This window comes from Hemitrygon akajei, chromosome 17 (assembly GCF_048418815.1).
Source record: "Hemitrygon akajei chromosome 17, sHemAka1.3, whole genome shotgun sequence".
Lineage (NCBI taxonomy): Eukaryota > Metazoa > Chordata > Chondrichthyes > Myliobatiformes > Dasyatidae > Hemitrygon > Hemitrygon akajei.
In genome coordinates this window covers 54,598,028-54,624,726 of record NC_133140.1, presented here as the reverse complement: position 1 = coordinate 54,624,726, position 26,699 = coordinate 54,598,028, and the positions used below count along the sequence as shown (strand labels likewise).

Genomic DNA, 26,699 nt, shown 5'->3' with positions numbered 1-26,699 from the left:
TGGCCCGTAGATGCCACGGTGCAACCATCCTGCATCTTGAAGGCTTTAGATTACACAGCAAATATGCCAGTTGTACAGATCCCTTTTGATTCCAAATGGGACACTACTGATTGCAGTGATTGTTTTCCAGAAGAAGTGCGATTAATAAAGTAGTTGGTAGTTTTGTTTGCTGCCAGTAAGTCATTTCTGTGTTTCACCAGTGCCATCTTAAACCAAATACATTTCATTCTGTTTAGTGTGATTAATAGAAGAAAATTATTTGATTATTACCTTAATTTTCAGCAAACTGCTCCACACAGCTCTCTCCTCTTTAAACAGCGTAATAACAGGTTCTTCATTTTTTATGATACATAAGCACTTGTCTTTTAAAATACTGCCTTGAAGTTCCAAATCTGCCAAGTACAATTTGGCATCAACAGAGGCACTGCATTTAAATGGGAAATGTAAGATTAATTGACTAAAGAACATAGAACATTGAAATCTACAGCACCTTACAGGCCCTTCGGCCCACAATGTTGAGCCAAACATGTAACCTACTCTAGAAACTGCCTAGAATTACCCTACTGCATGTACCAAAGGTTATCAAATATTTTGTAGGCAATGCTTATTCTACATACCTGAATATTACTCTGCACTGATCAAATCTGCATGAATATTGTGCAACATTTTGCAATTTTATATTTAGCACAAGATGATCATCAGTTTGATGCCACTTTATTTCAGGGTGAAAGCTGTAGAAATAATGGACGTCATTTAAGGACAATGAACTAAATACAAGGTTTTCTAATTATATAACCATAATAATGGCCAAATACAGAATGAATCATTATCAAAATGCATAACCTTTTATAATCTGTTGTCGAACGACTTGATTGTTCTCTGGGAATATCTTTAATATCTGTGATCAGAACAGAATATGTCATAAGATGAACTCAAATAGTACAATGCTTTGAAACTTCATACTGTTCATGGAATCCTATCAATGAAGTCAAATGGATGCACTCTATTGACACTAGCTAAGCAATTCATTATTACATGGTACAACATCGATGTTTCCAAACAAGATATACACTGTTTCTGCTTTGTACGACATTCTCAACCCTACGCCAATAAACCATTATTAATTCTCGGATATTGCCCACAGCAGAGATCTTTGACCAAGCATGCCATCCTCAAAGTACTTGACAACAGTTTCCACTTTCCACATAACTGCTTTGCCTGGATTCAGCTGAAAGACATCTCATTAAATCTTCAGTGAAAGGTGCAACATAAAGAGCCTTGTTGACTTTGCATTCTGGAGTCTCCATTTAATAGAATTTTTATCAGAGTTTCACCATGCATTAGATGAGACTCCTCCACTAGGGTCTAAGTTATCTGAACAGATGGTTTCATAACCAAATCCTATTGACAATACAAGCAGAATGTGGACAGTGCTTGAGATAACTAATCTCATTGCCATTTTTGTGCAGAGCTGAATATTCAGTGCAACAAAAAGTACTGATCTGTTTGAACTTTTCGGACACTATTGAAAGTAAAAATAAAACTTAACTTTGAAAAAAATGCACATTTCAAGTGACTTTAAAATGGAACCGGTCGGTGAAGAAATTATATGGCAACATAAAATGGTTCTCCCTCTCTCTCAATTTTACAAGATCTACACTAAGGTTGTTGAATTATTCATGATATTTTATAGGAATATAGTTTTCAAAGAGCTGCAGAACACATTGCACCTGACAAAAACATTTTAGGTATATAGAATAATTTTTATTCCATAACTAAGTGTAAAGTATAAGTTTGCTAACTATACCATTATTTCCTTCAGAAAAGACTGAATCATTTTGCAGATGAAGATTTTGTGAACTCAGTGAAAACTTGATTTTATTTACAACTTCACATAAAACACTTTCATTGGATGTGCTTGATAATAGCCTGAAAGTCAAGAAAACATAGTAAATCAAACTGTGAAAGTTCAAGAAACATCTAATCAAAAACTAAGATATTTGATACAAAATCTGTTACATACCCACTCATTATTACTGCATCTAATTACTATGAACTGTAGAAATACAAATGGATTTGGCAGATACTTTAACAAAACATACCCACTGAGTGTTGACTCAATTCCATTTGCTAACATTAAATTCACACTCTCCGATCTCCCACTGAGATGACACAGAACTTCCAGGCCTTTTTCCAAAACCTTAAAAAACAATTCAAAAAGGAGTTATATTTATATCAGCAAAACACCAATCATAAGACTATAAGATATAGGAGCAAAGTAAGCTATTTGGTTCATTGAGTCTGCTCTGCCATTCAATCATGGGCTGATCTAATTCTTCCAGTCATCCCCACTCCCCTGCCTTCTCGCCATACCCTTTGATACCCTGGCTAATCAAGAACCTATCTATCTCTGTCTTAAATATACCCAATGACTTGGCCTCCACAGCTGCTCATGGCAACAAATTCTACAGATTTACCACCCTCTGAGTAAAGTAATTTCTCTGCATCTCTGTTCTAATTTGATGTCCTTCAATCCTGAAGTCGTGCCTTCTTATCCTAGAATCCCCTACCATGGGAAATAACTTGGCCAGATCTAATCCGTTCAGGCCTTTTAACATTTGGAATGTTTCTATGTGATCCCCTTTCATTCTCCTGAAATCCAGGGAACACAGCCCAAGAGCTGCCAAATGTTCCTCATATGGTAACCATTTCATTCCTGGAATCATTCTCGTGAATCTTCTCTGAACCCTCTCCCAAGTCAGTATATCCTTTCTAAAATAAGGAACCCAAAACTGCACACAATACTCCAAGTGTGGTCTCACGAGTGCCTTATAGAGCCTCAACATCACATCCCTGCTCTTATGTTCTATACCTCTAGAAATGAATGCCAGCATTGCATTCGCCTTCTGCACCACCGACTTTACCTGGAGGTTAAACTTCAGGGTATCCTGCACAGGAACTCCCAAGTTCCTTTGCATCTCTACATTTTGAATTCTCTCCTCATCTATAGTCTGCCTGTTTATTTCTTCCACCAAAGTGCACGACCATACACTTTCCAACATTGTATTTCATTTGCCACTTCTTTGCCCAATCCCCTCAACTATCTAACTCTCTCTGCAGGCTCTCTGTTTCCTCAATACTACCCGGTCCTCCACATATCTCTGTATCACTGGCAAATTTAGCCACAAATCCATTAATTTCATAGTCCAAATCATTGACATACATCGTAAAAAGCAGCGGTCCCAACACCAACCCCGCCACTGGTAACTGGCAGCCAGCCCGAATATGATCCCTTTATTCCCACTCTGTTTTCTACCAATCAGCCAATGCTCCACCCATGCTAATAACTTCCCTGTAATTCCATGGGCTCTTATCTTGCTAAGCAGCCTCATGTGCGGTACCTTGTCAAAGGCTTTCTGAAAATCCAAGTACACATCAACTGCATCTCCTTTAGGCACCTCCTAATTTCCTCAAAAAATTGCAGTAGGTTAGTCAGACAGGATTTTCCTTTCAGGAAACCATGCTGGCTTTGGCCTGTCTTGTCATTTGCCTCCAGGTACTCCATAATCTCATCCCTAACAACTGATTCCAACAACTTCCCAACCACTGATGTCAGGCTAACAAGTCTATAGTTTCCTTTCTGCTGCCTCCCACCCTTCTTAAATAGTGGAGTAACATTTACAATTTTCCAGTCATCCAGTACAATGCCAAAATCTATTGATTCTTGAAAGATCATTGTTAATGCCTCCGCAATCTCTTCAGCTACTTCCTTCAGAACCCAAGGGTGCATTCCATCAGGTCCAGGAAATTTATCCACCCTCAGATTATTAAGCTTCCTGAACACCTTCTTAGTCGTAATTTTCACTGCACAGTTTACTTCCCTGACACTCTTGAATGTCCTGTATACTGCAGATGTCTTCCACTGTGAAGACTGATGCAAAATACACATTCAGCTCCTCTGCCATCTCTGTGTCTCTCATTACAATATCTCCAGCGTCATTGTCTATCAGTCCTATATTTACCCTGAACTCTCTTTTACCCTTTATATACTTAAAAAAAAAGCTTTTAGTATCTTCTTTGATGTTAGTTGCCAGCTTCCTTTCATAATTTACCTTTTCTTTCCTAATAACTTTCTTAGTTTCCTTCTGTGTTTTTAAAAGCTTCCCAATCCTCTATCTTCCCACTAGCTTGGGCTTCCTTGTATGCCTTCTCTTTTGCTTTTACTTTGGCTGTGACTTCACTTGTCAGCCACGGTAGTATATTTCTTCCATTCAAAATTTCTTCTTATTTGGAAAATATCTGCCTTGCACTTCCCTCTTTTGTTGCAGAAACTGCAGCCATTGCTGTTCTGCTGTCCTTCCTGTTAGTGTCCTTTCCAGTCAACCTTAGCTAGCTCACCTCTCATGCCATTGTAATTTCTTTATTCCACTGAAATACTGACATATTGGAATTTAGCTTCTCCTTTTCAAATTTCAAAGTGAATTCGATCATATTGTGATTACTCTTCCCTGAGGGTTCCTTAACCTTAAGCTCTTTTATCACCTCCAGATCATAGCACAACACCCAATCTAGCACAGCCGATCCCTTAGTGGGCTCAACAACAAGCTGTTCTAAAATGCCATCCCTTAGACATTCTACAAATTCTCCCCCTTAAGGTCCAGTACTGGCCTGGTTTTCCCAGTCCACTTTCCTGTTAAAATCCCCAACGATCATCATGACATTGCCCTTCTGACACACCTTTTCTATCTCCTGCTGTAATTTGTAATCCACATCAATCAATCCAATCCAATGTGAGTATTTATCAGTTTTAGTCAGTGGAGTTTTGAAGTGGTATTGTTAAAGTGAAATTAAACAGAAGAGCCATTAAACCAGGACACTGTTGCTGGAGGTATAAGATTCCACAATTTGAAGACGAGTAGGAAAAATTCTCCTAGTACTTTAACCAACATTAACCTTCAAATAACACCATCAGCTAATATAATTTCATTATTTACCTCACTGAAAAATGTGGGCCTTTCCATGTTATTGGTAACCCCATAGAAATTGACTGCTTTAAGAATGCTCATAGGCCTAACTGCTTATTTATCTTTTTTCCATTCTTAAGAACATTTCAAATAGGCATTTTTCCCTTCCCCTCACTTAGATACAAATTAATTTAGTAAATGCATATAAGAAAACTGGAAATTTAGTAATCAAAACAACATATCTGTTAGGTCACATCAAGAGGTATTGAAACAAATATATCCAAAACTAATCTGATGGAAAGTGGGGGTTTTCTGGTACAAAGTAAAATAGTACAAATTCTGGACAATGGAATAAAAAGATTTTACCTGTCACAAACAAGAGAAAATCTGCAGATGCTGGAAAACCAAGCAACACACACAAAGTCCTGGAAGAACTCAGCAGGCCAGACAGCATCTATGGAAAAGGGTATAGACAACATTTCGGGCCAAGCCCCTTCATTAGGACAGCCTGAAACGTCGACTGTACTCTTTTTGATAGATACTGCTTGGCCTGCTGAGTTCCTCCAGCATATTATGTGTGTTGCTTGACTATCAGAAAGTTTGGTCTGCTTGTATCAAATGAACAAAGGAAGTATCAAATGGGTTCCTTCTTCAGAAGGAAAAAAATGGACTTTGCAGCACAATCATAAAATAGTGGCGTGGTAAATAGTGGAAATGGATATACTTAAAATACAGGAATCACAAGTGAAATTCTGATAAAGATATTGCATACTGAACAAATACCTTTGTTATTCAACAAGGTGGTGTGTAAACAATTCCAGATGATAAGGCGTCTAATAAGTCAGAAGTTCTAAAAATTTTCTTTGCAGTGTTTGGCCTATAATTTACCAACCTAGTTATTTTACTCTGATCCTACCTTTTTGTCTCCTGGCTATATACAAGAGCAATATAGCTATACCTTACTCCAAACTCTCCTGTTTGCCCTCCTCTTATTCCCCTTTTCAACTACTTATCCATGCCCTTTTAAACATACTGAATCTGCCTCTGGTGCTCCTCTTGACAATCCAGGTCCTAACAACTAATCACATAAAAATGTTTTTACTTATGTTACAGGAGTTTTCCCCTCTCACAGTTCCATTATTCAACGTCGTCTGGTTCTTGGTCCTTCCACTAACAGGAATACTTCCTTTTTAAATACTTTGTCTCTATCTGACACTTTTATTCCCAGGAGAGTAATAGCAGCTTTCTTGATTAGTTTAACCAGAGTGCCTCATCCTTGGAAGCATGATGGGTTTCACCATTGTTCTGATATAAAATTCAAATTACTTGTACAAACCAAACTGGTTCAATTTTACCTCATCCTCTGAAGACTGCTGAACCTTTGCACAAAGGAGGCTGACAGTCTGTTGATTTTCAACTTCTTCACAAACCCTGAAAAACATGTAATATTAAATCTTTTACTACAAATTCATGGTAGTTTCAAATTCATAAATTAGGAAATTCTCATTTCATCAAGCTTGAAGGAAAGAAGACCATGATATTACTAATTTTCATTTGCAGAGTTGTAGCTGAATGGCACCTCCAAGTTATGATCTACTATCTAGTCAGTGGAGGTTCAGTCAGTGCAGGGCAGTGTGGGAGATGAATTACTAAGGGACAGTTTGAGGAGCTGGATTAATATCAGTGGAGATAGTCTTCTACTTCTGCAATCTAAACTAATCCCAGAGTTCCTTTAGCATTTCACTTTCCCTAACTACAAATGTTTTGCCAGATATACACAAAGCTATATATTTCAATAGATTCACATTGCAAAGCCTTCCTTGAAGAAATTTTCAAGTTCAGAGACAAAATGAAATTGATACAACAGTATGTCAGCATCCAGTTATTTTTGGGAGAAAAGAGGTATGTATCAACAAAGAATAAGAATGATTATGATGACATGAAAAGATTTGGGGGAAGAACTGAGGCAAATGTAACAAGATGACAGTGGGAAAGAAGGTGATTACAAACAGAAGACAAAAACTGAGAGGGGTGATGCAAGGTGATCAAGAGGAAAGAGATTCATTGAATCAAATCTGAACTCAAAATTTAAGATTTATTCACTGAAATCTATTTTTTTTTACAGATTACAGAAAACCTGTTAATAAAATTTCAGAATAATTTAAAGGAAAATATTGCCATTTACTGATTGCACCACTTCAACATTAGAAGTGTTACAGCACAGAAATAGGTCAGGATTCCTTAAACCCTACAAACATTTCTCCTCAAGTACTTACCCAATTTTCTCCTAAAAGGCCTGAGCAATTGGTTGCCTCCATTGCTCTTTCAGGCAGCAAGTGCAATATGTTAACTAGGTAAAAAGGTTTTCTGCTATGCAAGTCCTAATTTAAAATCTGTTCCCTCAAATACCCTATCTAATCATGACTTTTTATATCTAGCAAATCTCTTAACTTCAAAAACTTTCTGCTTTTAACAAATCATGTATTAGATCTTTATCTATATAAATTTCTCCAAGTACTTGGTTGTTCTTTTCATAATTTTTGTATTCAAGGCCTCCCTGTGGCCATTGGAATCTGACTGGATTGTAATTCTCTGGCATACACTTATGTCCATTTGAACAAGGGCATTTCATTATCAAGTCAAGTCACTTTTTATTGTCATTTCGTCCATAACTGCTGGTACAGTACCCAGTAAAAACGAGACAATGTTTTTCAGGACCATGGCGTTACATGAAACAGTACAAAAACGAGACTGAACTACGTAAAAAACAACACAAAACAACTACACTAGACTACAGACCTAGCCAGGACTGCATAAAGTGCACAAAACAGTGCAGACATCACAATAAATAATAAACAAGACAATAGGGCACTAAGTTGGTGTCAGTCCAGGTTCTGGGCATTGAGGAGTCTGATAGCTTGGGGGAAGAAACTGTTACATAGTCTGGAATGCTTCGGTGCCTTTTCCTAGACGGCAGGAGGGAGAAGAGTTTGTATGAGGGGTGCATGGGGTCCTTCATAATATGGCACTTTGTCTGAATGATTGCCAAAATTGTCCAAAAAACATCTCCTCTAAGGATGTATTCCATCTAGACTGGGTAAGTGGCTTAAGCATAGCTAGCTCTTCTGGTGCCCTAATCAATTTTCACCCCCTTGCTGCTATTTGAACTCCATTCCCTCCAGGATGTGGTTTTGTACATTTTCTTCAAGGTGTACCATTATTTTATCAAATATCCTCAGACTCTTAATGAGGCATAGGTGTTGGTGTGCCTTCTTGTTGATTGCATCAATATGTTAGGCCCAGGTTAGATTCTCTGAGATGTTGACATTAAGGAACCTGTAGCTGCTGACCTCTCAATGAAGACTGGTGAATCTTCTCTCGATTTCTCCTTTCTGAAATTTGCAATCAATTCCATGGGCTTGCTGAGTGTAAAGTTGTTGGTTGCAACACCACTCAACTAGCCAATTAATTTCATTCCCACACACCTCCTTGATGCCACCTGAAATTGTCAACAGTGTCATCAATAAATCTATAGATGGTGTTTGAACTGTGAATAGCCACACAGTCTTAAGTGTAGAGAGAGTAGACCAGCAGACAGAAAACACATCCTTGAGTTGCCCCTATGTTGACTGACACCGAGAAGGAGATATTATTTATGGGCTTCCAATAAGGAAGTCAAGAATCCAGTGGCAGAAGGTACAGAGACCCCTGTTTTGAAGCTTGTTAATTAGTATTATTGGAATGATGGCATTGAACACTGACCTATAATCGATGCACAGCAACCTAATGTAGGTATTACTGTTGTCTAGGTGGTCGGTGTGGAGAGCCATTGAGATTGCAACCACTATAGCCTGTTGTGGTGATAGGGAAACTGCATTGGGTCCAGGTCCCTGCTCAGGCAGAAATTAATTCTAGCCACTACTAACCTTCCAAATCGCTTCATCACTCTGGATGTGAATGCTACCAGGTGATAGTCAGTGAGGTAGCTCACCTGATTATCTTAAGCAACAGTATGATTGCTGGCATTTTGAAGAAGGTTTCCATCTGCAGCAGTGAAACTTTGAAGATTTTCTTGAACACACCAGCCAGTTGGTTGGTACATTTTTAGTAACCTGCCAGGTACAGCATCGGGTCCTGATGCCTTGCAAGGGTTTATCCTCTTGAAGGATGTTCTGACATCAATCTTGAAGACAGAGATCACAAGGTTGCCAGATACTGTGGGTACTTGCATAAGTGTAATTTTATTCTATTTCAAAGCACACATAAAGGCATTGAACTCGTCAAGGAGTAAAGCATGACAGATATTTATGCTTACAGGCATCGCTTTCTAGGAAGTAACAGCATACACATCCTGCCACAGCTGTTGTACAACTAACTGTGCCTCTAACTTCAAAGGGAATTATCTTTTCATTCTTGCCATGTCCTTCTGTAGGGCGTGATTGGACTTTCTGTAGGGTTCTGGATTGCTGGTCTTGAATGACATAAATCTAGCACTCAACAGACTACTAATTTTCTGGTTCATCCACAGGTTCTGGTTTGGGTACGTGTGGTATGTCCTTGAAGGCACACACTCATTAACACAGATCTAGATGAAATCGGTGACGGCAATCACATACTCAAAAAGATCTGAAGGTGAATCACTGAATATGGTCCAGTCTTGCGCCTGCTTTGACCATATGTTCATGGTCCTCACCACTGATACTGCGGTCCTCCAACTCTGTCTATAGGCTGCGAGTAGAAGTACAGACAGATGATCAAACTTGCCAAAGGGCAGATGTGGGATGGCGCATTAAACATTCTTGACGGTTGTGCACCAGTGCGTTGGATCTTCTGGTACCACAGGTGACATGCTGGTGGAAGCTTGTCGGAGACTTCAAGCTGGCCTGGTTGAAGTCTCCAGTGATGATCAGGACGGAAACAAGGTACATTATAAACTGACGGTCATATAACTTCTCCACTCCCTCACCTGACAGCCTACTCTACCATCCACCCATGAAGTCTATTTGTTTTCTCAGAAACATTTGTGAGCAGCTCATATTTTTAGATTATTAAGTTTGTGTTTATGAGACTAGAAGTTTGAGAAATGATTACATTAAACACTTGTCATATCTCAACATGGATGACAAATCAATACTTCCAGATTAACGGTACTGTTAATTTAATGGCTATATTTTAGCTAATGTACTCATCTGTATGCACTACTGTGGACCATCAAGACATCAAAAAATATTTGACCTAGAGGTCAATTAAAGAGCAGAACTGAAAGAGGTTTACATGCAAATTGCTTGGAAGTCCTCTCATCTGCACTGTGGTATATAGTGTACTTCGTACAATCATTTAAAAAGTGATAAAATATTTCCTTTGAATAGTATTGACAGTACAATTATACTGATTGAAAACATAGAAAACCTACAGCAAAATACAGGCCCTTCGGCCCACAAAACTGTGCCAAACATGTACTTACAGTACTTTAGAAATTACTTAGGTTTACCCATTGGCCTCGATTTTTCTAAGCTCCATCTAGCTATTCAGGAGTCTCTTAAAAGACCCTATCGTATCCACCTCCACCGTCACCAGCAGCCCATTCCACGCACTCACCACTCTGTGTAGAAAACTTACCCCTGACATCTCCTCTGTACCTACTTCGAAGCACCTTAAAACTATGCCCTCTTGTGCTTGCCATTTTAGCCCTGGGAAAAAGCCTCTGACTATCCACACGATCAATGCCTCTCATCATCTTATACACCTCTATCAGGTCACCTCTCATCCTCCATTGCTCCAAGGAGAAAAGGCAGAGTTCACTCAACCTATTATCATAAGGCATGCTCCCCAATCCAGGCAACACCCTTGTAAACCTCTTCTGCACCCTTTCTATGGTTTCCACATCCTTCCTGTAGTGAGGTGACCAGAACTGAGCACAGAACTCCAAGTGGGGTCTGACCAGGATCCTATATGGCTGTAACATTACATCTCAGCTCTTAAACTCAATCCCATGATTGATGAAGGCCAATGCACTGTATGCCTTCCTAATCACAGAGCCCACCTGTGTAGCAGCTTTGAGTGTCCAATGGACTCAGACCCCAAGATCCCTCTGATCCTCCACACTGCCAAGAGTCTTACCGTTAATACTATATTCTGCCATCATATTTGACCTACCAAAATGAACCACCTCACACTTATCTGGGTTGAACTCCATCTGCCATTTCTCAGCCCAGTTTTTCATCCTATCAATATCTCGCTGTAACCACTGTCTGACAGCCCTCCGCACTATCCACAACACCCCCAACCTTTGTGTTATCATCAAATTTGCTAAGCCCTCCCTCCACTTCCTCATCCAGGTCATTCATAAAAATCACAAAGAGTAAGGGTCCCAGAACAGATCCCTGGGGCACACCACTGGTGACCAACCTCCATGCAGAATACGACCTGTCTCCAATCTCTGTCTTCTGAGAGCAAGCCAATTCTGGATCCACAAAACAAGGTCCCCTTGGATCCCATGCCTCCTTACTTTCCCAATAAGCCTTGCATAGGGTACCTTATCAAATGCATTGCTGAAATCCCTATACACTACATCTACTGCTCTACCTTAATCAATGTGTTTAGTCACATCCTCAAAAAATTCAATCAGGCTCGTAAAGCACGACCTGCCTTTGACAAACCATGCTGATTATACCTAATCATATTATGCCTCTCCAAATGTTCATAAATCCTGCCTTTCAGGATCTTTTCCATTAATTTACCCACTGGTCTATAATTTCCTGCGTTATCTCTATTTCCTTTCTTGAATAAGGGAACAACATCTGCAACCCTCCAATCCTCCAGAACCTCTCCTGTCCCCATTGATGATGCAAAGATCATTACCAGAGACTCAGCAATCCTCTCCCTTGCCTCCCACAGTAGCCTGGGGTACATCTCATCCAGTCCCAGAGGCTTGTCCAACTGGATGCTATCCAAAAGCTCCAGCACATCCTCTTTCTTACTGTCTATATGCTCAATCTTTTCAATCTGCTGCAAGTCATCCCTACAATCGCCAAGATCCTTTTCCATAGTGAATACTCAAGCAAAGTATTCATTAAGTACCTCTGCTATCTCTTCTGGTTCCATACACACTTTTTCACTGTCACACTTGATTGGTCCTATTCTCTCATATCTTATCCTCTTGCTCTTCACATACTTGTAGAATGCCTTGGGGCTTTCTTTAATCCTGTCCGCCAAGGCCTTCTCATGCCCCTCTCTGGCTCTCCTAATTTCATTCTTAAACTCCTTCCTGCTAGCCTTATAATCTTCTAGATCTCTATCACTATCTAGTTTTTTGAACCTTTTGTAAGCTTTTCTTCTCTTCTTGACTAGGTTTACAACAGCCTTTGTACACCACAGTTCCTGTACCCTACCATCCTTTCCTTGTCTCATTGTACCTATGCGGAACTCCACGTAAATATCCCCTGAACATTTGCCACATTTCTGCTGTACATTTCCCTGAGAACATCTGTTTCCAATTTATGCTTCCCAGTTCCTGCATGATAGCCTCATATTTCCCTTTACAATTAAACGCTTTCCTAATCCGTCTCTTCCTATCCTTCTCCAGTGCTATGGTAAAGGAGATAGAATTGTGATCACTATCTCTAAAATGCTCTCCCACTGAGAGACCCGACACCTGACCAGGTTCATTTCCCAATACCAGATCAAACACAGCCTCTCCTCTTGTAGGCTAGAGTTATTTTCTTGGTTTATTTTAGATTGGTTGATCACATTCAGACAACATTACAAAGTGGCCTCCAAAGGCTGGAGAAGGAGAAATCAAGCTTCAGAATTCTGATCACGATTTAGTGATATGTTTTTAAAAGAAGTGAATGCTAGACTTTGCCTCATTAATGATGCTCTCCATTAATGCCTGCTTTTCTTGCCCAACTTCAACACTTGGGCAAAGTCTTATGAAAGGGGAAAGTAAGAAATGTGTGTTTTTATTTTTAAAGTGTTATTTACAAATTATTAAACAAACTGTTTGAATACAGTGGCTCAATTCAGGAGAATTTTCCAGTATGTTTTCTGGGTCATGCTTTCATTCAGAATTCATCAACAACAGTGAGTACATATGTAAATATCCTGCCGTTTGTTCTATTCCTGTCAATGACCTGGTAATTGACTTTGGAATCATACATTTCATACTGCAACTGCACAGCCTAGTTAGCAGATTTCTCAAATTGCTTAAAATGCTTTCCAATGTATTTCCCCCATGAGCTATTCATAGCTATATTTAGTAAATATAGAAAATAAAAGTTCAACCAATATAAAAAGTCAAAATATGATCAAATGTATACATATTCTTCAAATTGAAGGTGTGGAAATGACTTTTTATATTTACCTTACTTGCATCTTTGCCAAATGAGTCATTACAACCATTAGATCAGCTTGTTCTTTTGGAGTAGATAAAAATCTTAGCAATCTGCAGAGACAGCGTAAGTAATCTGATTCTGGTACACCCTCAGCAGGATATTGCACCATCAAGTTTTTGAGTTCTTCCACAATTGCAGTTTTTAATGAAGATGCTTTGAAATAAAAAAAAATGCTCAAACTACATTTTATTAGAACAAGTAATTCATTTACATTATTTTATAAAACATGTTAATAAGAAATAATAGGGCCATCTCCAAGCAAACCATCTTTGTAATTAAAATAATTTCATCATATTCTCATCTGGAAACCACCTGCCTAGCTATCTTACTCCCTACCTTAAAAGCTACTGCAATCTTAATAAAAATCAAAGGCTGAATTTTCAAAACATAACTTATAAAGGGGAAAAGGAGCAAAGAGGCAAAGTGCACAGAGGAGAAAATGTTAGGTTGTATAAAATTCTGATCAACCTCTGTTTGAGCACTGTGCTCAGTTCTGGCCATTGTACCTCAAAGATGATGTACTAGGTTAGAAACGGGTGTGGCACAAATTAAGTAGAATAGTATTTTGGTAGCAAGAGGATCAAATGCAATGTCAGGTTGCATGGAAGTATTTTTTATTCTCTCATTTATAGAAAATTGGCATTGATTAAACTGAAAAATTTCAAATGATAAAAAGGAATCACACAGATAAATGGAAAGAAGCAGGTGGAAATTCTGAACAAGAGGAAATAACTTCTTGAAACTTGGATTTGTGCCATGGCAGGTAGCATTTTTGTACAACTGTAAAATTTTTCAACCAAAAATCTACTGTTAGGTTAATTGAATTTGTTAAATAAAATCCAAGTACATAAATGATGGAAATGATGAATTAAGGTATGGAGCACATCACGATTGCACAAAATGCTCCATAAAAGTTTGAGGAGATGAACTTTCTAAAGCAAATACATGTGGGTGAGTTAATAAATCTTGATCTCTTGTATCTAACTGTGTGGTCTCAATGGTTTGGCATCTTGCACTCATTAGTACCTAATTTCCATGTAATACATAGGTCTACAATCCATGGATCTGTATACCTACAAGGATAGCCATATGGTTTCTGGGGGTGTGGATCAGGTGTGTCATCGGAACCGGGCCAGGGTCAGCAACAGCAAGGGTCAGGAATCTGATTAGGTTTGTGGCTGGAAGCAGGGTTTGGTGTGAGGGCAAGAGTCTGAAGAGGCTGAAACTGCTTTGAAAGGCTAAACCTGATATTGCTGCATCAAAAATAAATTTTACAGTGAGAATCTGAACAAAACTAATGATTTTCTGTGCTGTAGTGACACCTGCTCTCCTATACACTTTTCAGAACAGGGATATCTACAGCAGGCACCTTAAAGCACTTGAGAGATACCACCACCAAGAACTGCGGTTCCCATATGGCCTCATCAGTGACCCTTGAACACACAAAACCAGGGTTGAAGCAAGTCAACTTCAATCTCAAGGGACTATCCAAGAGAAAGCTAGGTAATCTTGATAGTAAGAATTAGGGTGCAGGTAGTAGAGATTTGGATGAGACCAAGTACAGAAATGGTCAAAGGCTGCTGACTTCTACAGATTTGTATAACAGCATTAGAACAGTTAGTTTTTTTCATATAATTACACAGACATCAACACATAAAATATTGATCTTACAAAAGTGCAAACACAGATGAACAAAGGTGAAGGATAGAGCCCTTCTGACTATTTTCTGGTGTTTATTCCATAAATAATTGATTCAAAGCTGCAGGAGTTCTCTGACCATTAGTCCCTTAGATATAATGCATTCTGACAGTTTTATAAAGTGCCCATTACAGGGATCTAGCAAGCAACATAGTAGCATTAAGTGTTGGTTGCAACAAAATAAACTCTTACAAGTACAAGGCAAATACTGTCTTTTTATGTTTTGGTTATAACAGATTCCTAGCAACAGGAAATAGCTAGTGTTGCCTTCAGTTTGCTATTTCAGCAGAAGTATTCTCATTTAAACCGAATTAGTGCCAAGAGGGAACTAAGTACTGTAATTTCACTCTTAGTATGGTCTATTATTATGAACAGATTGTAATTTCTTGGCTTTAAGTACATTAAATAAAAATCAAACTTGAAGATTCTGAAGGAAACAGGAAAATGCTGTGTGAAAGACTGACTGTTGACAATAATCCAACAGGCTTGTTAGTTGCTTACTTAATTTTGCACACGGTACATTTCATACAGGGTGAAAAGCCAAAATGTCGCTTATGAAGGGCTGTGGAAATAAAACCCAATATTTCAAAATTCATGGACACAGGAAACAACTGAAGGCTGGAGATCAGATGTTTTTCTTACTTCAAAGTAAACTTACTATCTAAGTACACACAGTATATGTCCCCATATGCTGCTCTGAGATTCACTTTCTTACAGGCATTCACAAAAGCATAAAATACAATAGAATCTATGAAAAACTACACAAAAAGAATGACAAACAATCAACGTGCAAAACAAGACAAACTGTGCAAATACCAAGCAAACAAATCAATACTGAGAACATGAGTTGTAAAATCCTTGAAAGTGAGTCCATACATTCAGTGTTGAGGTGAATAAAGTTCTCCGTGCTGGTTTCAGAAGCTTGACAGTTGAAAGGTAATAACTGTTTCTGAACCTGGTGGTGTGATACCCAAGGCTCCTGCAACTCTGTCCCGATGGTAGAAGAAAGAAGAGAACATGGTCTGTGTAGAGAATGTCTGTGGTGATGAATGTTGCTTTCTTGTGTCAGTACTCCTGTAGATGTGCTCAGTGATGACAAGGGCTTTTCCTATGCTGGACTGGACTGTATCTATGACTTTTTGTAGGCTTTTCCATTCTTGGACATTGATGTTTCCATAAAAGGCCGTGACACAACCAGTCAGGATACTCTCCACTGTGCAACTATAGAGGTGTTTCAAAGTTTTAGATGACATACAGAATCTGCAAAAACTTCTAAGAAAGCAGAGGCTTTGTCATGCCTTCTTTGTAATGGTAGTTACATGCTGGGTCCCAGGACAGGTCGTCTGAAATGATAATGCCAAGGAATTTAAAGTTACTGACCCTCTCCACCTCTGATCCCCTAATGAGGGGTGGCTGATGGACCTCTGGTTTCTTCCTCCTTATAGTCAATAATCAACTCTTTGATTTCGCTGATGGTTGTGAGTGGTTGTTGTGGCATAATTTTTATGCTAAATTTTTTGGGATACCTGTCCTTTCAGGAAAGATCGAGTAGAACTAACATTTATTCTCTACAATTTTAAAAAAGAATAAGTGATTTCATTGAAATAATATCAACATATTGTAATATATTGACAGCCTGAAGAGTCTTAAACTATGGACCTTAAAGAACTAAAGCCTCAGCATTATAGCCAGCCATTTAGGACTGAGGTGAGAAATCTGCCAATTCAAAGTGTTGTTTGAAATTTTTGGAATTCTCTACTTAGATTGACGTTCAGTCATTGAGTATGCTTGAGACAGTTTGATAGACTTTTGGAATCCAAAGAAATCATATGACATGGGAATCAAACAGACAGAGATAGATCCATGTTGAATGACAGAACAGCATATAAGGGTGTAAAGGCTCATTCCTATTCTCATTTATTATGCTCTTCTGAATTTTCTTCCAAAGATTAGATTAGCTTTAGCTTTATTTGCTAGATTGCAATGGGCCAACAGGCAAAGATTCACAAATCTTCCCTCCCATTCCTGTTAGTAGAATACTCTTTTAACACCCTGATGTATCAAATAAAATGTTAACAACAGCATTGGCAAACAAATCTTAATGTATAGAGCAGAGCAGTTAGCAAAGTACATGGCATTTAAACTAAAATGGGGAAAATGGGGGTAATAATCATTGGTAAGCAGCCAAAAATAAGGGGTTTCATTGAAAATCAACAAGAATAGGTTGATAACTAAATATCACAAATTACAAGAAAGGTAGATAGACAAAAACCAATGGCAACAGAATATAAACATTAACATCAAAGCAGGACAAAATAAAAAGCAAGGTCAATCATGTTAAATAATTTACAAATAATAATAAGGAGATATCTTAATTATGGAGGACTTTTACAAGAACACACTGGCAAAGAGGTACAGAAAGTAGAATTTTTACAATTCATGTGGTCTAGTTATAGAAAAAGTCCAAGAGTTGAACAAATAAATGAACCAACAATGAGTACACTTCAAGCTATAACATAAAACCAATAGGCAATTCAATAAAATTTCTCGGAGCATGAAATTCACTTCACAATGAGAAAAGGGAGGCAAATAGCAAAGTCCACTTAAGGGGAAACCAAGTAAATTAAGGGAACAGAAGGAGGTTCTATGGATGAGAACAAGATTTCCAGATGGTATGTTGCCTCCCGGTGACATCTTGAATCTAGTCCTCAGCATTCTTAAGTGGAAAGTGAAAAGACAGAGGTCACGGTCCATGTAGGTACCAATGACATAGGTAGGAAGAGTGACAAGATTATGCACAATGAATTCGGGGAGTTAAGTGTCAAATTAAAGTGCAGGACCTCCACAGTTGTGATCTCAGGATTGTTACACATGCCGTGTGCTACTGAGGCCAGAAATAGGAAGATCATACAGTTTAACACATAGCTAAGGAGTTGGTGTAGAAGGGAGAGCATCAGAATTTTTGGATCATTGGGCTCTTTTTCAGGGAAGGTGGGACCTATTCAGAAGAGATGGTTTGCACCTGAACTGGAGGGGATCAAATGTCCTAGCGCCAAGGTTGCAAGTGCTGCATAGGGAGGTTTAAACTGGAGTTGCAGGGGGCTAGGAAACAAAGTGCCAGAGCAGATAGTAAGAGGTTGTGGAGACAGATGTTATTAAGACCTTAGACAAAGTCAGGATTCAAAAGGTTGAGCATAGTGCAACTTATGTCCACAGCTGCATATATTTCAAAGCAAGATGTATCGTAGGAAAGGGCAGGGATCAACAGATGGGATTATTATATTCTAGCTATTAGTAGGATATGGTTGCAGGAGGGGCAGCATTGACAACTCAATTTAGAATCTCAACCCATGGGCCAGACCCTTTTTTTCCATATTTACTCTGAAACTAATAGCATTATGATGACTAGATCAACATGTTTCCCTACACAAATTCTGTCACACCTGCTCTGTCACATTCCCTAACAGCAGATCAAGTATCACACACTTTCTCATTGGGATTTCTATGTACCAGTTAAGGAAACTTTCCTGGACACATTTGACAAACTCCATCCTATCTAGCCCTTTTACAGTATGGGATTCCTAGTTAATATGTGGAAAGTTAAAATCACCTGCTATATCAACTTCATGTTTCTTGCAACAGTAACAATCACTCTACAAATTTGTTCGTCTAAATCATGCTGACTGTTGGGTGGTCAATGATATAGCCCCATTAATGTGGTCACATTTTTCTTATTCTTTAGTTCCACCCATAAAGCCTCACCAGACAAATTCTTCAAGTCTGTACTGACTGAGCACTGCCATGACATTTTCCCTAACTAGTAATGCCACCCTTTTCCTTTTTACCTCTCCTGCTCTATCTAAAACAGTGGAACCCCAGAATATTGGCCTGACAAGGTGTTTCTTCGGACCCTGCGGGAGGGAAGTGCAGAAATTGAAGGGGCCTTAGCAGAGATATTTAAAATATCCTTAGTGACAGGTGAGATACCGGGTGCTTGGAGGATAGCTAATGTTGTTCTGCTGTTTAAGAAAGACTAACAATAAACCAGGAAATTATAGGCTCGTGAGCCTGACATCAGTAGTGGGAAAGTTATTGGAAAGTATTCTAAGGGACTGGATATATAAGTACTTCAATAGACATTAAAGATTAGGGATAGTCAACATAGCATTGTGCATGGTAGGTCATGTCCAATCTATCTTAGAGTTTTTTTGAGGAAATTACCAGGAAAGTAGATGAAGGTAAGGCAGTGGATGTTGTCTACATGGACTCTAGCAAGCATTTGACAAGGTCCTGCATGGGAGGTTGTTCAAGAATGTTTAGCCACTCGGCATTCAAGAAGAGATAGTAAATTTTATTAGACGTTAGCTCAGGCATGGGCAAACTACGGCCCGGGGGCCATATGCGGCCCGTTAAGCTTTTTAATCCGGCCTGCAGAACTTGATGAAATTATATTAATAAACCTTGTTAACGTTTTTTCCCCGCAATTCTGGCGTTATTTTTTTCAATAAGCCTTACATGTTACATGTCATTTCTGTTAAGTGATGGACATGAGTAGTACGCAGGTGCACGTACGTTCTCAAAATAAAAAATGTGCTCCAGATCAAATAACGCGCTCCGCATACTGGCGCGCTGTCACTGTTCTGTCCTTGTGCTGGTCGTTGTTGAGTTTTGGCACAGGGGACAATTGAATAAGAAGGAGCAGGACAAGTAGACCTGCATCTCCTACCGTTTTTGAAATAAAGACAGTCAGGAGGAGAGTGATGGCGATAATATCTTGAAGGATAACAGAATTTTCAGTGCTTTAAAATAATAACTGTTACTATTAAAAAAAGCTGTATTTTATTCATTTAATTTTCAGTGTTTTAAAAATCATTTCAATAAATAGCTAAATACCATGGAACTTCAAAGACAGATATTTTGTTGTAATGCATTTGTTAATTTTCAATTGAAATTAAAGCACATGTTTTCTACATATCCCATGATATTTTATTTTCTCTTATGAGGTGTATTACCAAAACACTCCGTCCATCTGCTCCTGGTCCGGCCCCCCTGTCAAATTTTAGAACCCTTTGTGGCCCACAAGTCAAAAAGTTTGCCCACCCCTGCATTAGCTTAATGGGAGAAGCCAGAGAGTGGTAGTAGATGGTTCCTTCTCTGACTGGAGGCCTGTGAATAGTGGAGTACCACAGGGATCGGTGTTAGGTTCATTGTTGTTTGTCATCTACTGTATATCAATGATCTGACAATAATGTGGTTAAATGGATCAGCAGATGACACCAAGATTGAGCGTGTAGTGGACAGTGAGGAAGATCATCACAGACCTTGCAGTGGGATCTGGAACAGCTGGAAAACTGGGCTGAGAAATGGCAGATGCAATTTAATGCAGACAAGGGCAAGGTATTGTACTTCGGTAGGACCAAATGGTAGGTCTTAAACTGTGAATGGTAGGGCACTGAGAAGTGCAGTAGAACAAAGGGATCTAGGAATACCTGTCCATAATTCATTGAAGGTGGGATCAGAAGTGGAGAAAGTGAGCAACTTCAAGCTCGTGAGTGTCAATATCTCTGAGGACCTAACCTGGACCCAACATATAGATGCATCTTATAAAGAAGGCAAGACAGTGGCTATATTTCATTAGGAATTTGAGGAGATTTGGTATGTTACCTAAAATACTTGCAAATTTCTACAGATGTACTGTGGAGAGCATTCTAACTGGCAGCATCACTGCTTGGTATAGAGGGGCTACTGCACAAGTAAGCTGCAGAGAGTTGTAAAATTAGTCAGCTCCATCATGGGCAGCTGGCTCCATGGTATCAAGGGCATATTCAAGAAGCGATTCCTCAAAAAAGTAGCATCCATCATCATGAAGGGCTCTGGTCTGGCTGCAGGTCAATGGACATGCTCTCTTCTCACTGTTACCATCAGGAAGGGAGTACAGAAGCCTGAATGCACACTCTCAACAATTCAGGTACAGCTTCTTCCCCTCTACCACCCAATTTCTGAATGGACATTGAACCCATGAACATTACCTCACTACTCTTTTTTTTGCACTTCTTATTTAATTTAACTATTATACTTACTGTAATTCATGGTTTTTTCCTCTATTATCGTACTGCTGCTCCAAAGTTAACAGATTTCACAACATATGCCAGTGATATTAAATCTGATTCTGATTCTGGCAGGTAGATATGGTTGTAAAGAAAGCTTTTGGCACATGGGCCTTCATAAATCAAAATATTGAGTACAGGAAAGGTTGAAGTTATACAAGACATTGGTGAGGCCTAATTTGAGTATTATGTGCAGGTTTGGTCACTTACCTACAGGAAAGATGTAAATAAGGTAGAAAAAGTACAGAAAGAAAATTTACAAGGATGTTGCTGGGACTAGATGACCTGACTTATAAGGAAAAATTGAATAGGTTAGGATTTTATTCCTTGGAACATAGAAGACTAAGGGAAGATTTGATAGAGATATCCAAAATTCTGAGGGTTTAAATAGGGTAAATGCAAACAGTCTTTTTCCACTGAGGTTGGGTGGGACTACAATTAGTGGTCATGGGTTAAGGGCAAAAGGTGAATGGTTTAAGGGGAACACAAGGGGAAACTTTTTCACACAGAGGGTCATGAGAGTGTAGAACAAGTTGGTAGCACAAGTGGTGATTTCAATGTTTAAGAGAAGTTCAGATAGGTACATGGATGATAGAAGTATGGAGGGCAACGGTCTAGCTGCAGGTCAATGGGAGTGGCAGTTAAAATGGTTTGGCACAGACTAGATGGGCCAAAGGGCTTGCACTGTACTTTTCTATGATTCTAAGTGAATTATAAATTGATGGAGTGAGGCTGGGAAGTGGATTCATGCAAAATAAATACTAACATGGGCTATTGGTCAAATAGCTAGTTTCTGTGATGAGCAGTACTTCTTTCAATTAAAACAGACCATGAATTCCTTTAGCTGAAATTGGACAAGATATTCAGTCACTCTGGGTATGGTAAAAGCAGGGTCAAAACAACAACTTGACATTTATTCATAAGTTGTTAAATGAAAATAATTTGTGATCTCTTAAATGCTTAAGTGATAAGGATTTTAAATACTGTCTTAACTGTACTAAGTAGAATTGATGAATAAACGGAGTAGTTCTGAGCACATGATACATTTCATGCTCTAGTAATAATGTGGAAAGTTTGCTACAGTAATATCTGAACTCAAAAGCATAATCCTCATTCTCCTCTATCTTGGCACATGCAATTCCTACAATACATTGTTCTTTCTTTGGAACAAGATGAATTTCAAATGATTTTGGAGCACTGCATATACAGACTACTGTATTTCAAAAAAAAAAAAGATCTCCATCCTCCTTTCCAAGTATCCTTACTCCAAGACCCATAAAAGTACTACAACAAACTGTCTTAGAGGTTGTCATTAATCTCATATTTATAATATGATATTAACAATTCACAAACATCTGTAAAATCCAAAGAACTGATTCATACACTTAGGAGGAACAAAAAGTAAACTTACATATTCTGCAATTCATAATATTTAAGTAGCTTAAGATTACAATAAAAAATTTTCATTGGCTACTTGAAACTTTAGTTCAAATGACTATCTGCAATTTCCCTCTAGAAAAAGAATGCTGATTTTGAATAATGATCGCTAATGCAGATATAACATTTTGCTCATAAGAGGCATTTAAAAACTCTCAAATTAAGGAAATTATATGTTAAAACTGATATTTTCAGAAAATAAATCCATGATTCAAAATAAAATAGTTCTCCTACCTTCACTTCCACTAGGGGAAGAACAACCTGAATACAGTAAACTTCAAGTCAAAATGTTTCAATAATGTTAAGAAAATTTATTTGAAATTTAAAAAAACTCAACTGGCTAATTATTATTTTGAAATATATAATAGAACTACTGTAGAATTTTGATATCAACTCACTTGATACATTTCTATTCTGTTCAATAACTTTAGCTTGGAGTTCCTTGCCCTGAAAACTAGTCCGTATTAACTCTTTAATCTCTGAATTCCAGTTTTTTTCCACAGCGTCTACACCAGGTAGTGCACAGCACGTAGCCTACAATAAATAGCACAACAGTGAAGTACAGTCATAATAATTAATAATCATTTGGGAAAACTAACGGGCAAAGTCAAATGGCTCAAGGACAGGATCTCAAATATGCTAAAAACAATTTAAAGAATTCAATGAAGAAAATTCATGCTGTAGGAAGAAACCAGTCAGCATAACATGCCTATGCCTGTTCTAAAAACAGGTGCTCAGTTTAATTCAATCATAGATTAATAATTCTGCAGCTCACAGCTTTTCAGATACATAACCAAGTACTTTTCAAATGTGATGAGATACTTTGCTTCTGCTACTTTTTCAGGCAGTGAGTGGAAGGCCAATCCACTGGCCTGGTGGAAACAGTAATTTGGATATGAAGTCAGGGAGTGAAGGAGGGGAATGGTAAAGCTCATGGTCTAACCAGAAGAAATACAACAATCACTTGTATCAAGGTGATCACAAATGTAGAAAGAGGCTACCTGGCAAATACATGGAGAAAACTCAAGTGAGTATTTTTAATATATCTGGATTCCTTCTAGTTGCACAAATCATACATCTTTTTTTACAAAATAGCTATTGTAACTAGCTAAATGGAACATGCACTTCCACATACTGTTGCCAGAACTAAAAACATACCATACCAAATTGGTAGATCCAAACCCTCATCTAGGCATTTATACTAAATATTTTGTTATTCATTGACTAGTGGGAAAGAGTTACAAATAGGAAAATGTCCTTCATTCAAAATTGATGACAAATATGAAGACATAAATCAGAAATTCTTTTGTAATGTTTTCTTCACTTATGTTTATATACAAGTTATTTATGCAGAATTTCTGATTATTTCCCTAATATGTTGCAGAATTAATGAATTTGTGCCTGATTTGGTATGAATTGATCAGAAATTTTGCTCCTAAAATAAGTATTTTTTTTTCTTTCTTTCTTTTTTTTAGGGGAAAGGAGAGCCAGAATACTTTTACTCGAACTTCAGAGATCAAATCAGCTAAATAGATGCAAATGAAGAATTTGTCAGATTTTTAAATTGAAAGAGAGAATGGAATTAACACAGGATTCTGTTACTATTGGAACCTGTAATTTACATTTTGTTTGCATATTTTCGAGCTGATTGAGCAATCTGATGCTTTGCTGTCTCCGAGCCTGGAGATGGAACTTGAGCCCATGATCAACTCCATTCCTCGCCAAAGTATCAAGCAAGATTGAAATCAATGAGAACGAGAGTACAAGGCGAGGATGTGTTCAGTGATATCTGCCTGCGTTTGACAGTTCTCTCTTTCTGCCTCTTGCTTACTGCTGCCAGAGGAAGGTGCATGCATTTGACTGGACCCTCTCTCACTGCTCTTAGAAAAGGGTGCCCGCATTTGACCTGTCCCTCTTGCTTGATGCTGCTGGAGTCTTGGGTCTCAGGCAAGGTTTAATCAACCTGGGGCTGTGGTTGGACTCTGCAGTTTATGTTATATGTGTTTCTGTTTTTTGGTTACTCTTTTTTAAAGATTGTTATTTTGTATGACTAGCAGACCGGCTCTGTAGTCTGCAGTCAACAAACCACAGCACTAAATTGGACTGAAATGAACTAAAGTGAACATTCCTGGATTGTTTCAATGTCTCTGGGGTTTGATGTTTTTTGCTCATTTTTTACCGTTTGCATGATTTGTTCCTTTTTTTGCGGGTTGGGCATTAGATGTTTTCTTTGAACGGGTTCCATGGTGTTTCTTCGTTTTGTGGCTGCCTGTGGGAAGACAAATCTCAGGGTTGCATACTGCATACATACTATGATAATAAATGTACTTTAAACTTTGATTTATAGTTGAGGCATTGAGTTCAAAAATCAGGAAGTTATGCTGCAGCTTTATTAGACTCAGTAAGGCCATATCTGTAGTATGTCACGGCTTTGAAGAGGCTGCAGAAGAGGTTCACCAGGATGCTGCCTGGATTAGAGGGCATGTGCTACAATGAGAGGTTAGGCAAACTTGGGTTGTCTCCTCTGGAGCGGTGGACACTGAGGGGAGATCTGAGAGGTTTATAAGGTTATGAGAGGGAGAGCTTGAGTGGACATGTTGAAATGTCTAATACCAGAGAGCATGTATTTAAGATGAATGCGGCTAAATTCAAAAGAGATGAGGGGCAAGTTATTTTTTTAATATTAAACACAGAGTAGTGGGTGACTAGAATGTGCTGCCTGGGGTGGTGGAGGCAGATGCTTTAGAGACTTTTTAGATAGGCACATGAATGTGATGAAAATAGAGGGATAAGGATATTGAACTGATTATTGACTTCAGGAGGACGAAACCAGAGGCCAATGAGCCAATCCTTAACAGGGCAGCAGAAGTGGTGAGTGTCAGTAACTTTAAATTCCTCACATTATCTTTGCAGAGGAACTGCCCTGTGCCCAGCAGAGAAATGCCATCATGAAGAAAACATGGCAGTGCCTCTACTTTCTTAGAAGTTTGCAAAGATTTGGCACATCATCTAAAACTTTGACTAACTTCTATAGATGCCTGGTGGAGAGTATATTGACTAGTTGCATCATGGCCTGGAATGAAAACACTAATACCCTTGAAAGGGAAATCCAACAAAAAATTAGTCAATAAAGCCTTTCCCACCATTGAGCACATCTTTGCAGGAAAGCAGCATCCATCATCAAGGATTCCCACCATCCAGGTTATGCTTTCTTTTCACTGCTGCCATCAGGGAGATGATACAGGAGCCTCAGGCCCCACACCACCAGGTTCAAAAACAGTTATTATCCCTTAACCACCAGGATCTTGAACTAGAGAGGATAACTTCACTCACCCCATCAATGAACTGTTTCCCCCAACCTACGGACTCACTTTCAAGGACTTTTCATCTCATATTCTCGATATTCATTATATTATTATTATTTCTTATTTTTTTCTTTCTTTATTTTTGCATTTGCACTGTTTGTTGTCTTTCACACATTGGCAGATATGCGCGGAGCTATAATGCTGCTCAACCACAACTTCTTTGAGCTCATCTGTGGAAAAAACTTTGTTTCTACCTTGAATGTCTCTTTTTCGTTTTCAAGGTGGATGGGGTCCTGTCAAAGACCCAACCTGGAGCTACACTCAAATTTTAGTTCTTGGTGGCTGTTTTTTCAATATTCCAAGGACGTGGCCTAGAAGACAAGCATGCTTTTGGTGTGCCAAGGCTTTGCGGCCCTGGAGATGAGTCAATTCTATACTGGTGTCACCAAATGAAGCATCGTGGGAGAAAACAGAACATCAGGAACAGTGGATCAGCTGTCGGGGTCTCTGTACTCGACAAATCGTGCGCTCTCTCTCTTGCTCTCATTGGTGGGGGAGAGTTTGTTGCCAATTCTCGAGTAGAAAATCTCAGAAAAAAGTGACATGTCAGACTTTAACACCTTAAATCAGTGAGCTGTTTTGTTATGTCTCCTCCTCTCGTAGTGAAAGGTGACACCTCTCTGTCCCTTTATTGGGGAGGGGGTGGAGAGAGTGATAGTGAGAGAGAGCAGGCACACCTGGGTATGTTGGAATTGTTGGGTAAATGACTTGTTCTTGTTGTACTGCAGATCATGG

At 38.7% G+C, this 26,699-nt stretch overlaps 1 protein-coding gene across 1 annotated transcript in view; it reads right to left on the bottom strand.

Moving 5' to 3' along the window:
* tdrd12 (tudor domain containing 12) overlaps nt 1–26,699 on the bottom strand; it is a 151,414-nt gene that overhangs the window by 2,321 nt on the left and 122,394 nt on the right. Inside the window, exons 27-35 of the mRNA XM_073069663.1 lie at nt 24,779–24,868; nt 22,998–23,133; nt 13,327–13,510; nt 6,320–6,395; nt 2,103–2,200; nt 1,808–1,929; nt 844–898; nt 618–731; nt 271–424 (exon numbers count right to left, since the gene is read on the bottom strand). Of these exons, the coding sequence (XP_072925764.1) occupies nt 271–424; nt 618–731; nt 844–898; nt 1,808–1,929; nt 2,103–2,200; nt 6,320–6,395; nt 13,327–13,510; nt 22,998–23,133; nt 24,779–24,868 (1,029 nt within the window). The remainder of the gene's footprint in view (nt 1–270; nt 425–617; nt 732–843; nt 899–1,807; nt 1,930–2,102; nt 2,201–6,319; nt 6,396–13,326; nt 13,511–22,997; nt 23,134–24,778; nt 24,869–26,699) is intronic.